The sequence below is a fragment of the Puntigrus tetrazona genome, chromosome 18, assembly GCF_018831695.1.
Source record: "Puntigrus tetrazona isolate hp1 chromosome 18, ASM1883169v1, whole genome shotgun sequence".
Lineage (NCBI taxonomy): Eukaryota > Metazoa > Chordata > Actinopteri > Cypriniformes > Cyprinidae > Puntigrus > Puntigrus tetrazona.
In genome coordinates, this window is record NC_056716.1 from 18,575,338 (window position 1) to 18,597,837 (window position 22,500).

At 35.8% G+C, this 22,500-nt stretch overlaps 1 protein-coding gene across 2 annotated transcripts in view; it reads right to left on the reverse strand.

The window, feature by feature from the left end:
• LOC122323074 (F-BAR and double SH3 domains protein 2) overlaps window positions 1-22,500 on the reverse strand; it is a 75,336-nt gene that overhangs the window by 4,529 nt on the left and 48,307 nt on the right. Inside the window, exons 9-18 of one of the 2 annotated variants that reach the window (XM_043216721.1) lie at window positions 19,559-19,681; window positions 18,648-18,743; window positions 15,715-15,789; window positions 13,120-13,236; window positions 11,760-11,864; window positions 8,783-8,944; window positions 5,698-5,832; window positions 4,338-4,421; window positions 3,158-3,335; window positions 386-606 (exon numbers count right to left, since the gene is read on the reverse strand). In XM_043216721.1, coding sequence (XP_043072656.1) covers window positions 386-606; window positions 3,158-3,335; window positions 4,338-4,421; window positions 5,698-5,832; window positions 8,783-8,944; window positions 11,760-11,864; window positions 13,120-13,236; window positions 15,715-15,789; window positions 18,648-18,743; window positions 19,559-19,681 — 1,296 coding nt within the window. The remainder of the gene's footprint in view (window positions 1-385; window positions 607-3,157; window positions 3,336-4,337; window positions 4,422-5,697; window positions 5,833-8,782; window positions 8,945-11,759; window positions 11,865-13,119; window positions 13,237-15,714; window positions 15,790-18,647; window positions 18,744-19,558; window positions 19,682-22,500) is intronic. The other variant, XM_043216722.1, reaches the window with a different exon arrangement.

Genomic DNA, 22,500 nt, shown 5'->3' on the forward strand with positions numbered 1-22,500 from the left:
CAGAGCACACACACGCATTATGTAAACAAAAACGTTAGTTTTGGATACTTTGGACAGTAACTTTTTTTTTTTTTTTATAAATTATACAAAACTCTCAAAAAGCAAGTTTATTATTATTTTAGGCATACCATACAACAATTTTGCATGTTTATATGAAAAACTAGAACTGGTATTTTAGTCACGTTAGGAATTATATGATTAAAGCACAGTTTTATCAAGACTGTATTTACATGCTTAGCTCCAACGAGATAATGAGAATGGCTTTAATGTGGCCGGATGATGTTGATTACAGGAAGGAAGCAGCCGTGCCCGTAATCAACAACACCAGGCCTCAGACATCAAAGCGGCAGTCAGTCTGGACACAGAGCCTCGGTGCGCTGCTCACCTGTGTGTCCGTTCCCCAGTGAGTGTCTCCGTTCTCCGAGGCGGTCAGGTCCTCCACCAGCACGGACGGAAAGACGCCCACTCGACCGTTAAACTCGCCCTCCCAGAAGCCGTCGTCCTCCTGGTTGTCCTTGTTGAGGATGCGGATGATGGCTCCCTCCGGGAACGACAGCTCGTCATCCGTCTGACCCTCGTAGTCGTACATGGCCTTGACAAAACTCACTGGGAAAGACGAGGATGAAAAGAAAGAGGTTGTTAATATGCACCAGTCAGGTTAGTAGTAGTGTGCAATGTGGTAAAAATGAGACTTAAGCCCCTGGCCACACCAAGGATGATAAGCCAACGATATCATCCGTTTATTCGAAGTGTGACTGTCCCTTTAAATGAGAACAGGATGAATTGTGATTGGCTGTCGATGTTTGTATCATTCATTAGCTGGGAAAAAAATCGTTCTGGAATTGATTCCAATAACATTGGTTCTCTGTGCCTTCATCGTTGTAATATAGAGAACGCTCTTTATAGTTATTAGTGGTGCTTGCCTTTTAGGCGAAGCACACTATTACTATTCTCATACTTATTCTTATTATTATTATACTAGATTCGGACAAACAGCAGTTTTTGCCACACACCCTGAAACGGGCGTCAAATCGTATGGGTATTGTGGAAAGATGTGCTATGACTTTTATAAGCGAGCTGGGAAAAAAATCGAAAAATCGGCTTAAAAATCCCATAGACTTAACATTGCGCCAAACTTTGACGGATCGTAGCGCAGAGAGCGAGAATATCGCACAAACTTGTAAATCACCAGATTTGAAGACTTTATCAAGCTGAGCGAGAACATACCACACAGTGGGGTAAAAGTTTTACCCCTGGAAGCAAGAGACCTCCAAACTTTTACTATGGTGAGGGTCAAACTGCACATGTGTTTTTCCTACTATGGTAATTTTCATAGGAATTTTGCAAATCAATATAACTTTGCATTAAAATGTCATAGAGACGTGGGGGTGGGCGTTTTACTCAGCGAACCAATCAAAGTCTCTGAATCACTATGAAGGTGTCAAGCCACGCCCTAGCAACCATTTAGAGCGCCTAGCAACAGATTCCATAGACTGCCATTATAATGGTTCAGATGGGTATCTTTGGATCAGCGTCATAGAGACATGGGGTGGGCATTTTGACTCGGGCAGCAAACGGCCAATCATGGAGTACTTCAGCTGTTCGTAGCCACGCCCCTAGCAACCATTATCGATGACCTTAGCAACCAAAATCCAAACTTATATCTTCAAAACAGAACGTCACAGAGACATGGGGTGGTGCGATTGACTCAGGCAGCAAACGGCCAATCCTGAGTCACCATAGACATCTCCTATCCACGCCTTAGCAACCATTATCAAACACCCTAGCAACCCCAACTCAAACGGGCATATCTTTAAATCGAACGCCATAGAGACATGGGGGTTGGTTTATATCATTCATAGTGACAAGCGTGTGTATCATCATTGTCAGCTACCAAGCTGCTTCCTAGCAACCAACCAATTTACCCTAGCAACCGAGGGCGAGTTTTGCCAGGCAAGCACCACTCACATTTTCTTCAGGAAATGCTTTCTAGTTTTTATTGTTATTGTGCATGGTGTAAAAGGGCTTTTACAGTCTTTACAACGGCATGCACTGTTTAAAGGTCTAAGATCAAGTCATTTTCACAGCTTTCAACATTCAGAAGCATTTTATGGAGTTTTTTGTGTGCTAAACATTAATTTAAAGTATTTTATGCTCACCGAGGATACATGTATAAGAACAAAAAACAGCAAAACATTTTTACAATTAAAATAACTGTTTTCTCATTTAAAATATGTTAAAATTAGTGCTGTCAAGTGTGTGCATGTGTGTGTGTGTGTGTATATATAAATAAATAAAAATACACACATGCATGTATATATTTGCAGAATTTTCAAAATATGTTTGTACAGTAATCGTTAAAGTTTAAACATAGCAAGTTGTTCCAGCTAATATAACACTGACACAACGATGAGCAATTAATGATAATATTTTCAATAACATATCGATTTATTGCATAATTAAGTACATTAATTTACCCTGGTAAAGAAAGCTCATGGCTGTCTATCACCGCTGTCTCTTACTACACATCTAAATCCTATATTGGCCACCATAGCTTCTCTAAAGACAGGGCTGAGCGGGAAGCAGCCATTGAGTCCTATTCGCAATCTCGACGCTAGATGCCGCTAAAATTTACACAGTGCACCTTTAAAGAGGATGCATTTCTTTTGTAACATTACAAATGTCTTTCCAGTCACTTTAATCAATTTATTCTATCATCGACGAATAAAATAGTTTCTTTCCGATACGTCCAACCATTTTGTTTTAGACCATATTTATTTCTCCATATTTTCGGGAATCCAGGCCGTGCCATATAAACAAAAACCTAGTACTACGTCCAAAACAACAACACAGTAGTAGCATGATACATTTTCATTAATAAAGGTCAGAATGAACATTTAGAGGCATTGTGACTCAGATCATTTCCTACACAAACCATCAGCATTCACTCGTCTGTCTGTGTGTGTGTGTGTGTGTGTGTGTGTGTGTGTGTCTGTGTGCGTGTGTGTCTGCGTGCATGTGTGTGTGTGTATCTGTATGTCTGCGTGCATGTGTGTGTCTGTGTGTCTGTGTGTGTGTGTGTGTGTGTGTGTCTGTGTGTGTGTGTGTGTGTGTGTGTGTGTGTGTGTGTGTGTGTGTGTGTGCGCGCGTGACTCACTGCTGCTGTCTCCGTTGAAGCTGCCTGATGCCAGCTCAGGCTCGGTGGAGTTGCTGGAGGAGTGCGAGCGTGCATCCAGAGCAGCGAGGGATTGGAGCATGCTCAGGACGCTGTTGGATGTGGGGAACTGCAGGTACTTCTCCGGAACGTAGCCCACCTGACCAGACTTATTCCTCGCCTGGAACCAACCATGATAACACTCAGCAGCAGCAGTCAACCAAACAGCAAACTTGAATCAGATTTTCTTCACTGATCTTGGGAGGAAACACTCAGCAGCTGATCTAAGCATGCTAAATGTGTTAAACAGAGCTAAAAGATCAAATTATTAAAAAAATCAATTGATAACGATATTAAATAGATTGATAAGATGCAAAGACAAAGGACCACATGGAATCATCACGGAATTGAATGGAATTTCTGCACTAACTCTTGAATGAAAAATCTCTGGGATTAACCTAAACACAGTAAAATGTGTATATAGTAGTAGTATATATTTATTTAATGCCATGTCAGCATCAAAGTCCATTTTCGTGGCAAAAATGATGTAAAAAATATATATATATATATATATATATATATATATATATATATATATATATATATATATATATATATATATATATATATTTATTTATTATTTTATTTTTTTACATTAACAATTAAATGATAATGTTTTCTTTCAAAATTATTCTAAATAACTTTTTAAGTGAGTTTACATCATAAAATAGTTTTTTTTTCACATACATTAAAAGCTGTAGAAATAAATAAAATATGCTTTCAGAAAGGCGGTTGAGAGAAATGAATATTGATACTAATATTTTTAAATGAATATTTAATTATAGATTGTATTATTTTAATAGTTTACTATAGATTGTATTCTTATTGTGAGAAAGATATTGCTATTCTGTTTTACTGCGACTTTAAACAGAGCTGATAAATTACCAGACTATATTATTAATAATAATAATAATAATAAAAGTAATAATAATAAAAAACAACTAAATCTAAATGGAATCTGCACTTAATCAGAATTCAGCAAAAAGTTTTGCATAGAACTCAACCAACTGTCATTTAAAAAGTTTGTGTGCAGAAAAACTTTATTTTTGACACATTACAGGAAAAATCCTTTTCTTCTGTAGATCGTGTGTTGAACTGCTGAAATAAGGTTTAAATGGTTCACCTTGACCCAGTCCTCCATGTCTCCATCTTCTATAACCTCCAACATCTCATGCTCATCGATGGTAAGTTCATCGGGCTGAGAGGCCTGAGAGAAAGACAGAGGTAAAACAGTATTGAGCAATGCCAGGTCACCCTGAAGGTTAATCATTTGCCACAAATCAGCCGACATTTTAGCAGTGTCAGAGACTCAACCTTTACAAACACGATCCTGTAAAACACAGGGGTGTAACAAACCATTTTCACTGACTTCAACACCGTTCAGCAGGTAATCGTTACAGTTTTAAAATATTTAGTTTATTTGGCTGCGGATGGAGAATACAAACAGGAAGCACACAATGCACACGTGAGCCGAATGCCGCATGACATAATTAATATTCATAAGCCAAGCTGCGGGGCAAGCAGGAGAAGAATGTGACCAGCAGAGATTTTGACTTTGACTAAAGTTATTACTAAGCTAATGTTTCCATTTCAGGCTTGCCTCAACAAGGTCAAGTCTGTGAGAGCCAATCAAAAACAGTGCCAGGGGCCGACATCATGAAACTTTGATTTTCAGATGCTAACGTATGTATAAAACATTGAAGAGACGCGGATGATATTTATATACTACTATATTACAGTATTTATATAATATTATCCATTTAATATTCAATTTAATATAAAGTCATTTGCATTGTTCCATTTCCATACATTTATTTTTGTTTTAGAATTTTAGAGCTTTAGAACTTTTTTTAAATTCAACAGAGTACTTCAACTAACCATTTACTAGTACTTACTATTTACTATTTAACCATTTACTAGAGTTTTAGTTTTCTCATCTAACATTCATACTTTTTCCTACTATTTTAGCTTTATTTCAATAAAAAAAAAGTTTCAGTTTTCAGTTTAAGTTAAGTGGTTTGCAAATAAATAAATAAATAAATAAATAAATAAAGAAAGAAAGAAGTGTACTTTGACATATATTTAAATAATAAATATTTATAGTGTATTTTGTATAATTCATAATAATAAAAACATTGTTATAGTATTTGTAACGTTAAATGAAATAAATTTTATGCATTATAAACATTTTCCAAACATATTTCCAAAATATCTATTTCCTTTTAATATAATTTCATGCATAACTGATTATTTATAACATTTCTTGAATATTTCATTTTAGTTTTTATTTCTAATAATAAAATGAATAATACACAATTAGTTTTTCTAATAAAATACATTTAATACCAGTTTTACAATTTTGTTTTTAAGTTGAAGTTTTTCCATCTAATATTTTATTTTATTTCAATGAACAAAAGTTGGTTTTAATAGTCACCGGTCGTTTCTAATCCGAAGTAGTAGAAGTACGAGTCGGTGTCTTTTACCTTGTATGAGTAGAGCACTTTGCAGGTGAGTGGGTAGTTTCTCAAGGTTCCTGATGGACTCGAGCTGCTGTCGTCATACGTCTCCATGTTCTCTTCTAATTCTTCTCCTTCCTCTCTGTCCAAGTCCACCGTGGTCTGCAGAAACACCACAATGAGGGTCAGCACGCTGAGAAACGGCACGGCTCACTTGTTGGCTCAGTGTCGGTCAATAACCTTCAAAATGTTTGGTCGAGGGATTTTCGTGTGTGAGATAACAACGCATGCCACAAACAGCTCAACAGACCAAAATTTCGTAGGTGTGTGGACTTTACTTGGTGTCCGCCCACTCTTATAGGACGATCTCATTGGTCTAGAGAGAATCAGGTGACCGTTTTTCCCAGGAGACAAAACGTGGCAAAAAGAAGAATAAAATCATCAACAAAGGACACAGGCAACGGACACTCGTACCTTCACAGGTGTTCAGTGAGCATCTCACATAACCGGATTTAACTGAAAACTGATCCGTGTCAGTCAGTGAAGGTCAACTGAACTGAATCATTGAGACCAGGCGAGGTCATTGTGATGTGGTGGGCGGAGACTAATCTACAGGCCACGCCCCCTCCCGACATGACAGCTTGTGACGAGGTAATAAAGATTAGACTGAGGGTGAGAAAACACGGAGGTCACCGTTATCTTAACCCTATAAAGCCCACTGTATCAATATTGATATGGAGTTTTCTTAGATCTTACTCTTACAACTTCCTAACGTCCACCTTCAGCTGCTTCTTCACGGTGAAAACTGTAGTTATTTTTAGGAAAATAAACGTAAGTGTGATTTTATTGTTTGCAATATTCCAAAATGACTGGACAGGCATCTCAGGTTTACTTGATATTCAATCTATTTCGGCAAAAATTGTGTTGAAATGTATCAAATACGATCACTGGGCCTTTGAGAAACATTTATTTGTTATATAAATATGTGTGTGTGTATATATATATGCATGTGTGTGTGTATATATATGCATGTGTGTGTGTATATATATATATATGCATGTGTGTGTGTGTATATATATATATATATGTGTGTGTGTGTATATATATATATATATATATATATATATATATATATATATGCATGTGTGTGTGTATATATATATATATATATATATATATATATATATATATATATATATATGCATGTGTGTGTGTGTATATATATATATATATATATATATATATATATATATATATATATATATATATATATATATGCATGTGTGTGTGTGTATATATATGTATATATGCATGTGTGTGTGTGTGTGTATATATATATATATATGCATGTGTGTGTGTGTGTGCATATATATGCATGTGCATATATGCACACACACACACACACACACATATATATAAACAGTTTTTGCATTTGCCTAGGTGTTCAATAAACTGTTGCATTAAAAACAAAAACATAAACTATTATTGCATATGTCAGAGTTATGTCAGCCCAATTCCCACTGAGTTTAAACTATCGATAATAACTTTCTCTTTTCACTTCATATATGCTTTTATCATCTCCTCTCGCTCTTACGTCTTAAAATATCCCAGTCTGAAAATAAAGCGAGAGACAGAGATCAGCGGAAGCACGCTTCAGTTATTCAGCAAACTCACACGAGTTGCTGTAATCTCTTCTTGTCTTTAGCGATCTTGTGTTGTGCTGTAAATCTCTCCGTCTCTGTCTGTGTGCTGCAGGGCGCTGTGAGCTGAATATTAAACCACAGACGGAGGTCAATCTGTCTGTGCTGTGGGCTAAACTCCGCTACATCATCTAGATTTCTGCTGTCTTCCCTAAAAATCACTCACTCTTTACAACGACCTTGAGCCTCCACGAGACACCTGTTCGTGTTTTAGCCTCTCGGTGCTTCACGCCTGTGCTCACACACATTGCTGTACTGTTCTCACGCCATAGATTTTCAACAAGCAGACTTAGTGACAGCTAGCTTAGAAAACACGGGGACTTAACAGACAGCAAAACGGCTTCAGAAAAAAAGTGTGAGACTAATTTTATTGTTTTTAATTTAGAGGCTGAATTTATCCAGATAAAGAAAGAATGAGATTAGCGTTTTAATTATTTTTCCATTGTTCATGGATGTGGATTAGTTAAATGCTTGCAGATGAGGTGCTTCTTTATACATTTACAAAAGATAAAAACAAAAAAAAATAAAAAAAAAAAAAAACAATATATATATATATATTAAAAAAATTGTAAAAATAATTTATATATTTATATATATACATATACACACACACACACACACAAACATATACGTATTTATATACGTATATATATATATATATATATATATATATATATATATATATATATATATATATATATATAAAATAAAAATAAGTTTTTAAATAGAATGAATTAAAATATATAAATGTCTATTTATTTCTAATTTATTTATAAATATTTTAAGAGTGTGTGTGTATTTGTATACATAGACACACACACACACAGACACACACACACACAGACACACACACAGACACACACACACACACACAGACACACACATATGAAATATATAATGCAATCCTTTTTGGTTAACTAAACAGCTGTCTGCTTTTCACCGACAACTACCTCATCCCTATTTTTGTGCTTTTTCCCCTATTCTGTGCAAAAAATGCTGCACTATATTCCTCCATTTCTTTCGTCGACGATCAGGACGTTTGGTCATAACTCTGAAAGTGTGTAAACTAAACACTGAAAACAGAAAAGCCTAAGCGGTCAAACGTGCTTTGGTCTTATAGCGTGTACTTGGCACGAACGACAGTCTTCCACCCAGAACTCATAAGTCACCGTCACATCTTCCAGCATCTGTGTGAGTGCATCTATCAGCTTCAGGAGAACGTAGGTGGCGTCTGACTGCTGCGATCAACATCATCCCTCTCTGCTGCGCCAGCCGTTTGTTTAGGCTGGGCTGAATACAATGGCGCTGACAGCATCAGGAAGGAGCGGGTCGGGGAGTTCGGCAGGACTCTTATCGACCGCATCATTTGACATAGAAACACAGATGACTGCACGTGAAGTGTGGGATCTCACCGACAGAGAGAGGTCGTGGGTGGTGAGGGTGGGCAGAGACGCCCAGCGCTCGTTCTCCAGCTCCTCCATCACCTGGTTCATGGCGCTCTTCAGCCACGTGTCCACAGAAACACCCACCTGCCGCAGGAGGTCCAGACGCGCTTCTGCTTTCAGCTTTACTGTCTGAAAACACACAAAAAGCACAGTCCTGTTCGTGCATTTATTGCTTATGAATCAATAACTAATTGGTTCTGTTCATTCAGTGGCGGTTAATGCGAATTAAAACTACTCAACATTTTGTGTGTTAACAGAAATAGTATGAAAGTAGCGGCTGAAATAGGTTTAGCTACTATAATTACTAAGACTACAATTAATGAAATTTAAACAGACGCAAATACTTGAAACATACAGAACATTTGACAATAATTATGTTTATAAAAATGCAAGCTGAAGCAGTAAATTACTAGTGAAGCAGCTACTATTACAAATTAATATTTACAAAGAAATATTTAAAAAAAACTAAAGAATTTAAACCAAAACTGAAATGAAGTTAAACGAGCTAATTTAACATAAAATGAATAGAAATAAGTCAAAGCACTAGATTGGCTAAATCCGAAAAGAAAAACAAATAAAACTAAACAAAATATATAATAAAAAAAAACATTAAAAATAACACAGTTTTTATCATCATCTAGTATTTTTTTTTTTTTACTAATGATAATAAAAAACGAAATAAAATCTCTTCTTTTCAAGCAACCAAAATTAGAATTATTCAAATATATTTTAATTGAAAAAGCTGATGTAAAATAAACAAAATATTACATGCGAAACGTGAAAAATAAAAATGTAAATATTGCAAAAATCACATTTTTCGCAATGAAATAGAGCGCTGAAAACCGAAGGTGTATGGACGTAGCTTTAAAGCGAGACTGACAGATTTAGATCGTACCGCTGAAAGGAAGTAGCCTCTGAAAGAACAAAGCTGCATTTTAAAAGACGAGAGAAAACCAAGACAGAAGTACATTCAGTAACGTCTGCGCTCATTAAACTACAGCTGTCCACCGGCTTCGGCGTTTCTCATTATCAGCCAAACTCATCGCTTTCAATTTAGACAACAGACAGCGTTCGGGACTCCCTCATTCATCTGTTTCTGGGCAATTCTGACGGGACAAGAAATTTCAAAGCAAATAATTAAAAAGCAATTATACTTTTAATATTTGTTGACGAGTGAACACGGACTCCTCCGGCTCACTGCCTGGTGCCAGCTCAACGTTTACAACTTTACGTTTCATTCCTTATTCTGTTTGCTGGGTTGCCGCTGCTCGTCCATTAGTTCTTAATGGGGTTATTAAATATTAAATGGTCTGTAAGAACTAATGGAGAACTACAATTTGGCTTCGAGCTTCAAACAAAGATGGTGTTTTATCTGCGACATTTAAAACCTCTGTAATTACTTATCGTCGTTAATTCGTCTCATTCAAAAATGTCCATTTTGTGATCATTTGCTCGCTCTCGTATTGTTCCAAACTCATATGACTTTCTAATGAGGAATTTGCACTTATGAATATTCAAATTTGGTAGGATTTTATCCGTTGCAAGGCATGCACGAAGTTTGTTTGGCATGCATGAGAGCTATTTCAAGGGATTACAACATAAAATTTCAATTTATTGCATGGCTTATAAAGAATTATTAACACAGCACACTTTTATGGTTTATTTATTGTTTGTTATTGCTCATAACCGCTGAATAAACGGTAACTTAAATGCATTTATTTCAATTAGCTGCCAAGGCAGCATTTCTATTTTTTCATTAAAAAACACTTATAAGACTTGACCGAGAAAAAAGATTGCATAAAATATAAAGAAAATTAATTTGACGGTTAAAGTGTTGAATTAATAAAACTGAAATAAAATAAATGAAGCCAAATAGAAACATTTAAAAAACATGCACAAAAAATAAAGCACAAAATTATATAATAAAAGTCAAATCAAAATTAAAATGAAAACAGATAGAAATGAACTAAAGTAAAGCTATATAAAAATATATAAAAAAGCAAATGAAAATAAAAAAGCTAATAGCTAGTTCGACAAAATAGTTCCAGTGTTGTTTATGTTAACTGAAACTATTAAAAGTCTTTTCATTAATCAAAGTACATTCGAAATAATAAAACCGAATGTAACATTTTTACATCTCTTAATCATCATATGGTGCCGGCGCATGGATAAACCAGTCTAAATATTCACAGAATCCCTTTTTAAAGAATAATGAAGTCGTAGGGGCTTGGAGCCACGTGAGAGCGACTCAACTATGACACAATCGTCATTTTTGGATGAAGAATTCCTTGAATACATAATCTATAAGAGAGGTCAGAGACGAGGCCAGCAGAGGGCGCCTCGACTGCTGGATTCACGTTTAAGACGCGGCAGGACATCTTAGAGGAGAAGACACATTGATCAGACAAAGAGACTGACAGCCTGTCTCCGAGCAGATCGATAGACGGAGCTCCGTTCGGAAAGGGGAAAGGGAAATGCATGCGTTATATCAAGAAAGAGAGACATCTGGGACGTTACTACTAAGCACTTCTGCCATGTTTGGCGTCATAAAGACAGATGAAATGCTACTCAAATAAACGCAACGCACTAAACTACTCTGCCACACATGCAGGGCGATTAAATACAGATCGAGCTGCAAAAAAATCTATATAATAAAAAAAAAAAAAACATTGTGTGTAGTTACTAAACATAAATGACTAAAAAAACTAATATTTTGTATTTTTTAAATATGATTAAATAGTAAATTTAATATGCGAGTGAAAACCGATTGTACATGCACCGTATTCGACTTGTGCACTATATCCCAAGCCTTCAGAAGCGATAGGATGCTTTCTCCAAGGAAACGCCAAAACTGAAAGCTAACTCTTTTACAGCAGCGCCAACGTCCCGCAGAACTTCTCCTTTTGCGTTCCTCCGAATAACACGACGAGCATCATTACGTCACCTCTGCTTTGCGGATGTTCTCCTTGGCCTCTTCTATTCGGAATTCCAGCTCATTCCGGCTCTGTTCCGTGGGCGGAGTCCCGAGCGTCTCGCATTCCTCTAGAGCCTGCCGGAGAAACAAATTACCGTTAATCAGCTCAATTCAATTAGCTCATCAAGCAACTAACCTAAGGAAAAAAAAAAAAACTGTATAAGAACGCATTTCCTGCTGCTAATCTAACAATCCCGTTTAACGCAGCGACTCACGTTCCCGAATTATGACCACAATCTTTTCAGAAACGAGCTTTTGTCAAGCGCATCTCTCAAATTATTTTGTGCATTTTTTGTTCAAGGAAGTATTAAAAAACATCCATTTCGATTATCAAACATAATAGTGTTGCAATGCAAAAAAGATTGTATAATATTGTACTGCAAAGAATTTGAAAATAAAAAGAATGAATTGAAGTAGAAATAAACTATAATGAATAAATATAAATACAATAAAAATAATTATACTAAAATAAGGGAATTTAACTCACTTTTCTTTTAATTTTGTTAAAAGTATGCGACCTGGATGGATTTTGATATTAAATGATAGATACTGATATTTGGTTATGTCTTAGTCATCTGTATTTAAATGATTCATTTGCATCTCAACAGAATTGGTCTCAAATCCTCAAAAGAGGCCGGAGTTCACAAAATTGTCCTAGAAATAAAATAACATTACACTAAAAAAATGATATTATATAACACTGTACTGAGATACGCTTTATTGTAGGCAAAAACACCGTAGAATTAACCCGCAGCAAACAATCAACATCGAGAACGATGCAAACAACAAAAATAAACACATCGGGAGGAGAAATGTTCAAATGTAAAACTTCCAGATTTAGGGTTCATTTAATTTCTGGATTCATGTGACACCTAACGTCTCATCGTTTGTAATGACGTCTTAGTTGTAATTCGCAATTACTATAAAATCACGACACTGTATCATTAGGAAAGTATTCATTTGTATCTCGAAGCTTTAAAGCCGCAGTCCGTAACCTTTGGCGCTCTAGCGGTTAATAAACAGAACTGCATGCGTCTTGCGGAAGAACATTGCAGCCGGATCTACTTCTCTGTGTTGATGTCTGTGGGCGAATCACGCGGGTGCCTACCCCGACCAGTATAAATAGTCCGAGTATGTACACTTATTATAGGTGCGCCGAAGCGATCCAGGACGAGCCAAAAACACGCATTGAGCTCGCTCGTATCATTTCTGAACACAAAAAAAGTTCCAGAGTGCAGCTTTAAGCGTTTAAGTTTGTGTGCTGCCGAGGCTTGTAATAGATGTTGTTTTGGAGTGTGAATGAGTGTGTATGGCATCCAGCGCCTCTCACCCGTTTGTAATGGATGATGTTTTTGTGTTCGCGAGCCACACGTGTGGCCCATTTCCTTGCTTCTTTGTTGAGACTGTGTTCTTCGGTGGTTCCCGTCTCCGATTCCAGCTGTCGACTCTGAAACACACACACACAGAGAGAGAGAGACCTGGTTACCACAGCAACACACACCTGCTGGAATCACAGGTCTGGACTCATTACATTCACAATTAAAAACACAAAAGCACAGACCCAGAAAAGTGCTGAGAACATTTCAACATCTCTGAAATCAGAGCTGAAGCACGGACGATTCATTGATCAAAATAATTAACCGCCCTGCTTGGATTAGCAGAGGCATTGCGGAAAAAAACGAACAAAAAAACGTTCATAAATGATAAATCTGAGGACTGTAGAGGTTCTTCTGTTTAATAAGGCATGCAATGAAACAATATTGTGACACACGTACAGTAAAATCTATGAACGAGTATTTCATTTAGGTTGTTAGAAAGTCTTTTCAAATCTTTTCAAGTCTATTTCTCAGCATCATTCACTAATTATCCATCTCTCCCATGCATTTATCTCTGAGCTTAAACACCTGGAAACAATATGCATTTAGACAAAAGTCTCTTATGAGAGAGTTTTTTGTTCAAGAGTTTGGGATTTTTTTTCTGTTTGTGTTTTTCCCCTCTTTTTTCCAGTTTCCAAAAAACTATAAAGAAGCGCAGTCGTTTTGAACATCCATAATAAATCAGGATTGTGTCTTGTGCAGCGAATATTACGATTTCTGAAGGATCATGTGACGCTGAACACTGAAGTGATGATACTGAAAATTCAGCTTTGATCACAGGAATAAATTACATTTTAAAATACATCACTGTTAAAAACGGGTATTATAAATTGTAATAATATTTCACATTATTCAAATAAATGCAGCCTTGTTGAGCAGAAGAGCATTTTGAGCAACCCCCAACTTTGTAGTTATTGAAATCATTTTCATAATAAACTTAGAATACGTTTAAATGGACTTTTCTTTGCTTTTTGAATAAATTCCACCCTCCATATTCCTTCGGTTATGTATTGCATCCCAGTCACAAAAACGTGATAAAAAATGCATTTAAAAAAATAAAAATAAAATTGGTTGCACTGCCGTAAAATCTAAATATTAGTGGATTTTAGTCCATGTCTTTGCATCTACATACATATGACTGTAAAAGCTGGCTAAACAAACATTACAATGTATGTGAATTTTAACACTACTGAGGATTTTTAAAAATACAAAAATAAGAAAAAAAAAACTAAAAACTAAAAAATTATACTAAATAAATAAATAATAATAATTAAAAAGAAAAAAAATGAAAAACGCCCTTTAACCTGACCTGTAACATATTCATCCTCCAACAATAAATAGCCATCTTATTCTGACAAATTCTCTAAAAACAAGACATGCAAAAGAGTACCCTGTGATCTGACAGTATTGCTGACGCTGCGATTATTTGAGTCTGACAGCACTGATCAATACAAACTCAATCAGAGCGCTTTAACACAAGCGTCCTCACTCGATATTACCACATCAATCTGATGTCAACACTAGTCACGGCTGACAAGCTTTTTTAGAAAGGAGAGAAAAAAAAAGCATCTAAACATCGCTCTTTTTTTTGTCTTCCTGTTTTTCCTCTCGGCGTGACCTTAAGCAGATGTGGCGTGTGTGTTTGAGGTTGCCCGAGTCTGCTGGGAAACACATGACAGTCTGCAGGATCTCCATCTGGATCAGAGGAGCTCACGAAGGCCTGATCAATCCCATGTGCCTCTGCTTCAAACTCTGAGACATGCTTTCTGGGAGAGCGTGATGGAATGCATGCGACTTTGACGCTTGCTTCCTGCATGTCTGTATTATGGAAAATATTGTGTGTGTGTGTGTGTGTGTGTTTGCACGGTTGATCAATCCCAGTGACCGTCTCTGTGAGTGTTAGATGTGTCATGGTCATTCAACAGCTGACACATCAAGGATTGGACAAGCAAAACTCAGCGTTATAGTGTAAAACAGACTTTTTGTTGACTTTTTTCTCCTTGAAATTTAATCATACTGGCAAGTAAAAGAATGACTGACCAATATATATATATTTAAATAAATAAATAAATATATATATATATATATATATATATATATATATATATATATATATATATATATATATATATATATAATAATATTATATATATATATATATATATATATATATATATATATATATATATATATATATATATATATATATATATATATATAAATTAAAATAAAAAAGTGACTCCTATGACTGGTTTTGTGGTCCAGGTTCACATAATATAATACGAAAATCTGCACTGTTGGTGGCAAAAATAATGGCATCTGCTATTGGCCAGAAAAATTAAAAAGGACTGCCCAACAATCAAACCACTGGATGGTGCAAACAAACAAACTTCATGTTTACATTTAACAAAAAAATTATAATTTTCACGATGAATCTTTCACAAGCGCTCAGGCCGATGTCAGCATGCAAAGAACAACAACAACAAGTTGATGATGGCTGCACAAGACTGATGCATGATGGGAAATCAAGTCCAACAGACGGTGTGTACCTGCGCCAGAGTCATTCTCATCACACTGACTGCCGATGGCTCAATGTCCACCAACTGCTGCACAGAGCTCAGAGTCTGAGCCGGAGAGGAGGAAAGATGAGCATGCGCTCACACACACGCGCGCATATCACACACACACACACGCACGCACACACACACACACACACACACACACGGTGGGGTTCAGAGAGGGTTAGAAACAGACTGTTAGAGGACATAAAAACAGGGTTAGAAAGAGCAAAGCAGTCAGAAAGATGCTCAGAGATGTTAACGGCAGCAAACACAGTACATACTAACTACTAGAGCTGTGAGAGAAGACAAACACACTACAGGATTCAACACTGAACTACAGGAAGATGGAAGGAAGAGAGAAAAAGATGCTATCCATACAGTTAGTTGTGGGGGTGAACAGTAATTCAATTCTGATTAATTGCTGTTAATATTTCAAATCATTAAGCTTATATACAGTCAATGAATCAGTTTTAAGCAAAACTGAGACCATTCCAGCAGCTGGTCAAAAACACTGACGGCATCCGAGGACAGAAGATAACTAACATTATTAACATGCTACTTTATATATGAATTAAGCATTTTACATCCAAATAAAATTTTCTTTATTTACATTTTTTTTGTACATTTTTTCATTTAGCAGATCCTATTCATTAAATTGAATAAGGATAAGATGAGGACAATAAAACCGTAGAAACTGTGTGAAACTTATTAGAGTTTATTAGAGGAATTTTTTGTTAACAATAATGAAGGTACTAAAATGAAATTCACACTATAACACATTACTAAGGTAATTCCAATACCTTTATTTTAATATATTAAAATTACAGTTAGTAATTTAGCAATGTAACAATTCACTGATGAGATAATTTATAATTTCTAATTAATATAATCATTTATAAATAAAACATTTTATTTATATATATATATATATATATATATATATATATATATATATATATATATATATATATATATAATACTATATTTATAATATATAGTATATATATATATATATATAATACTATATTTATAAATATATTTACATATCTATATATATCTATCTATCTATCTATCTATCTATCTATATATATATATATATATATATATATATATATATATATATATATATATATATATATATATATCTATCTATCTATCTATCTATATATCTATCTATCTATCTATATATATATATATATATATATATATATATATATATATATATATATATATATATATATATATATATCTAATAACTCACAAGCAATACTGAGAAAAGCCCTTCATATTCGCTTTAACAGATTATGCACATTATCACCATTAATACAACATTACATTAAAAACCTATCTTTCTGGATAAAAATGGCTTTAGAAGTCAAAATAATTCAATTTCACATTAACAGACTTTCTGCTGTAGACTTAATCGAGCAGGCTGGATTGATCACAGACTCACACAAACATGATTCTCATTCAAGCAGTGCTTTCATGCTTGAATCGCTCCCATGGAAGGATCATTTTTAATCATGAAGTTTACGTACACGCATGTCGGTGGGCACTGTATTAAATTAGCCTGTTAAAATGTCAAGTTAGTCGTTAGCACACTAAACTGAAATCAAAGTAGGACAGAAGAACGCAGGCAGATACAAAGTGGCGCGCTATGGCTGAGAAAACACAAAACTAAATATCAAACACGCTCGAGCCGAACGAGAGAACGCTCAAAACGAGCGGTGATTAAAGCCTGAGCAGAGACAGACGAGAGTTTAAACAGCGGGACGTTTCTTCAGCGCCGCAGGAACGAGAAATTCTGTTCCCAGAGCCTCTCAGATGCGTCAGGCTAAAAATAGAAGGTGATGATGAAATTTGCGACTTTTTTTTTTTTTCTGCGCGGTTGCGAGATAAGTGTCGATGACGTCGTTGACGCTGAATAAAATCGGATTCGTTTGAACACAATGCGAACCTTTAAATAGAGAGAACAACGGAGAGAAGACCAAGACAGGAAGAGAGAGCGAGCGCTGATACGCCCAAAACCAAAAAATAAGATGCTTGGGTGAAAACTGGAGGTAGATTTCCTGCCATAACATCTAGAAACTTCATTTGGGTTGACAGGAAATCGATATATAGATATTTGCAATCTACAGTACTTTTATGACTGTAAACATATACTACTGTTCAAAAGTTCAGGGTCGGTAAGATTTATTTAAGGTTTCTGAAGTGTCTCATTTGTTTGATAAGCACAGTAAAAATAGGAAATATTATTGCAATCTCATTTCGAAACAACCACATAAGCATTTGCATACTGTATATATACACATATAAATAAATAAGCATTCTTTCAGCAAGTCTTTCAGGTTAATGCATGACAAATAAATTTTATATTTTCTGAATAACAAAGGTGCCTTGCATTATTTAAAATTGGACATTCAATTGAAATGTTTTATACTCAAATTTGTACACCTTTCATTGACTGACTGAATAATGGACTTTTTGGTGTTAAAAACAGTTGTGCTGTTCATATTTGTATCATATTTTATCTTTCAGGATTCTTTGATGAACAGAAAGCTGAAAACTGTAACATCCAAAAAGTCACTTTTAATCTAAAACATGCACCCCTGCTGAAAAAAAAAAAAAAAAAAAAAAAAAAAAAAATTACATATACATACATATATATATATATATATATATATATATATATATATATATATATATTTTATTTATTATATATATATATATTTTATTTATTAAATATATATATATATATATATATATATATATATATATTTTTTTTATTATATATATATATTTTATTTATTATTTATATATATATAATAATCTATCTATCTTACAAACTCAACCCTTTTGAACACTAGGTCTTAATTCCTCGACTGCAGCAAAATTCACAACCATGTATATGTGAAACTCACAGTATCGCTGTCGCTGGGCTGGAACTGGAAGTCTTGTGCTTTGTGAAACACTGGGTTCTCCTGCAGGAACAGCTGCTGGTTGAAGTCCTGCATCACCTGGAGATGAAAAACTCAGCTAGTGAACAAACATACCGAAACGTATGCTAACACATGCAAAACACATCGAACGTGGACGGTGCGAGAATGTTCCGTTAAAGCAGGGTCGTCAAACTTGACCCCGAGGAGCCGGTGACCTGCGGAGTTCGGCTCCAACTTGCCTCAACACACCCGTCTGGATGTTTAAAGTATACCCAGTAAGACCTTGGGGTCAGCCCCTTCAGGTGTCTTCGCAGGGACCTCGGCCCTCAAGGACCGAACTTGGCGACCCCTGCTTTAAAGGGAGAGCTCGCCCAAAAACAGACTTTTTATTTTCTAAGCAATAAGCATAACAGCGGATACTTTGGGCACACAATAAATGTTAACACGGTGAAAAGTATCCTGTGTGTTCTGCAGAAGAAAGAATGTCATACAGGTTTGGAATGACATAAGGGTGAGCAAATGATGACAATGTTATTTTTTGCGTGAAATATCCCTTTAAGAGCAGAAAAGATCCTTGCGTAACTCTCTCACACACACACACACACACACACACACACACACACACACACACGTCACAATAGTGGTATGTAAAATTAGACCCCCTTGGGCAGTGAAATAGTGCTCAGACAGATGTGTTTGTCAGCGCAGTAGAATGATATTTGTGTGTGTGTGTGTGTGTGTGTGTGTGTGTGTGTGCGAGGGGATTTCTTCATAGGGGAGCCGATAATGAGGTGCTGGCAGAGGAAATCTATTTCTGGGAATGAAGAGGGAAATTGAGGGAGTGATGAAACTAAGAAGAAGAGAGAGAGAGAAAGAGAGAGAGAGAGACTCACTCGACTGGACTTCTCCAGCAGGAACTGGAAGGTGCTGTGGATGGCTTGAAACGCTTCCAGCTCGGTCCGACAAAAGGATATCAGATAATCCTTCACATGGTCATATACGTTCCCCTCCAGACCCTAGAAAGAGAGAAAAACGAGATTTAAACTGATGAAATAACAAATGAGCTTGTGCTTTCAGAAAGGGTCGAAGGTACCAAAGAGAGAAACAGAAAAACAACAAAAGAAAGACTGAAATATGTACAAAAACGACTGGTTGACAGAGCAACAGAAGGGAGGAAAAAACAATAGCAGAATGATAGAATGATACAGGAATACAGAAAGAAAAACAAAGATAAAAGAGTGCTCCGGAAAGACACAATGGTTGACAGATAGTGAGAAAGAGTAGATAAAATGACAGAAATATTAAAAAAAGCAACAGAACTATAGAATGACAGGAAGATTGAACAACAGAATGATACAAAGAATGAAAGGAATTTAGAAAACGATAGAAAGAATGACAGATAAAAGGACAGGGACAGAAGGAATGATAAATACTGGTAGAATATGTAAACTAAAAGGATAGAAATTACTGACACCACAGACAGAATGACATGAGAGAAGTATTGACTGGCAAAAAAATATGACGGACCAAATATACAAAATAACTGAAAGCATAGAAAAACTAGAGCATAAATATAGACTAGACTAAATGAAATGGGAAAAAAAAAAAAAAAAAGTTTGTCTGTTTTTACAAATAAACTCTTCAAATAACGGCGGAACGATAATAAAAACAGCAACAGAGAGCGTGATATTGAATTTAGAACAGTAGAAAATAAAGAAATCAATAGAATAGAAACAACATTATGGTAAGTCAGTAAACTGAAAAGTGTTTGTGTAAGAGACTGATAGAAGGACGGCCCTCTTGTGGCCGAATGAGCTTCAAACAGCCGGACTGTTTTCTCTGGACTGTGTCGCTTGGATCAGAGCAGACTGTTCAAACAGCAGCAGCTGCTGGGAAAGGTTAGCCAGTTCAGATTCCAAGCCCTCAAACGTGCAAAAACAAAACCCGAAACCTCTGCTTTCCCCTCCGTCTCCCTCTCTCTCTCTCTCCTGCTCCCTCCATGTTCGGCGGCTCTGGGAGGGAATGTATTTTGGAAACGGGCTTTGATTTGTACGAACGCGCTGGAGATGACACAGAGCCGACCACGAGCCGCTCCGTCGGGTTTCAGCAGGTGCCGGAGCTGTCGGGGAGTACTCGAGTGTCGCATGCGTGAGAGAGATGGAGAAAGAGAGGCCGTGCTTCCTTCTGATAGGATCACGTCTACCTCCACCCACCACACTCCAACTCCATAACACCCGAGAGTGAGAGCCGTGGACCGAGAGCAATAGGACCAGCTTGCTCTGCTTTTCCAGCCTTTCAAAGTTCAAAGGAATAAAAAAATCCAAAAAAGCACTTACTCTTGGCCATCCAAGATGCATGTGTGTTTGTTTCTTCATCAGATTTGGAGAATTGTAGCATTGCATTAAATGCTCACCAGTGGATCCTCTGCAGTGAATGGGTGCCGTCAGATTGAGAGTCTAAACAACTGATAAAAACTAGTGTGTGTGTGTGTGTGTGTGTGTGTGTGTGTGTGTGTGTGTGTGTGTGTATATATATATATATATATATATATATATATATATATATATATGCATTTACTATGTAATGTTTACCATGTAATAATAATACAATATATATGGTAGTATACATAATACTATATTTATTATGTATTATAATACTTTATTACAAACACTTGCATGTATATAATTATAAAGAAAAAAAAATATGTATGATTTTTAAAAATATATTTATAATTATATAATATATTAATATTATAAAATATAATAATAAAAAAATATAACACCTATATTACGTAAATATATTGGATTCAATGAATCGTGTAAAAAATAAAAATCCTTTCATTTTGGATTCAATGAATCGTGATTAATCATTTGACAGAACTAATCTGACAAAAAAAACATAAAAAAAATCCAATGAAAGTCAGACATTGTTTTTCAAAGTCAACAGAATTAAAGTAAAACTATTTAAAGTAAAGCAGGTATTTTGGCCCACTCCTCATGAGCAAACTGCATGCCTTTTCCAGACTTTTTCAGCTCCTTCCAAAGATGCTCAATAGGATTGAGGTCAGGGCTCATAAGGCCACTTTACAATGTCCAATTTTTTTTTAATTATTATTACTTTATGCTGCTAAAATATCACTTTAGCATGTGGAAAAAGTCCATCTTCTTTTGTAACAAATCCACACATATACACAGAGATTTGTTTAGAACAGTTTTGGCTTGAAAACTGTGCTTGATTTGTGCAGATTTTTCTTCTGATTCAGCAATATTTAGTCCTTTATAACAAACACGCAGCTTTGGGCTTCTCAAGATGTTAACTGATGGACTATCGTGATACTCTCATTCTGACGGCACCCATTCACTGCAGAGCATCCATCGGAGATGATGGTCTTATAGCCTTTGAGCAATGTTGTTCTGTTGCTTGAGACAACTCTTTCCTTTGCTTCCTCTGGTCCATGTCGAGTGTGGTACACACCATATCACCAAACAACACAGTTTATTAAGGTGAGCTATCCCTTTAAGCTTGCTTACCATCATTTTTGTCAAGAGCTGTGCATTCAATGTCTGACTTTCATTGGTTAACATTTATAAAAAACACCCAAATGTGTCTCCATGTGTGAAAAACTATAATTCACATGCTGCTAAAATATCCCTGGTTACACACATATCACACTTGAAAACTGTGCTTGAACGGACGGGAGTCCTTTATAACAAACACACGCTTCTCAAGATTTACAAACAACACAGGAAAAGACATAAAGCAAACACACGCATCAGCTGAACAAACACTACTGCTGCATAATAAATGCTTTACTTTACACCCCAAAGCCTCCTGC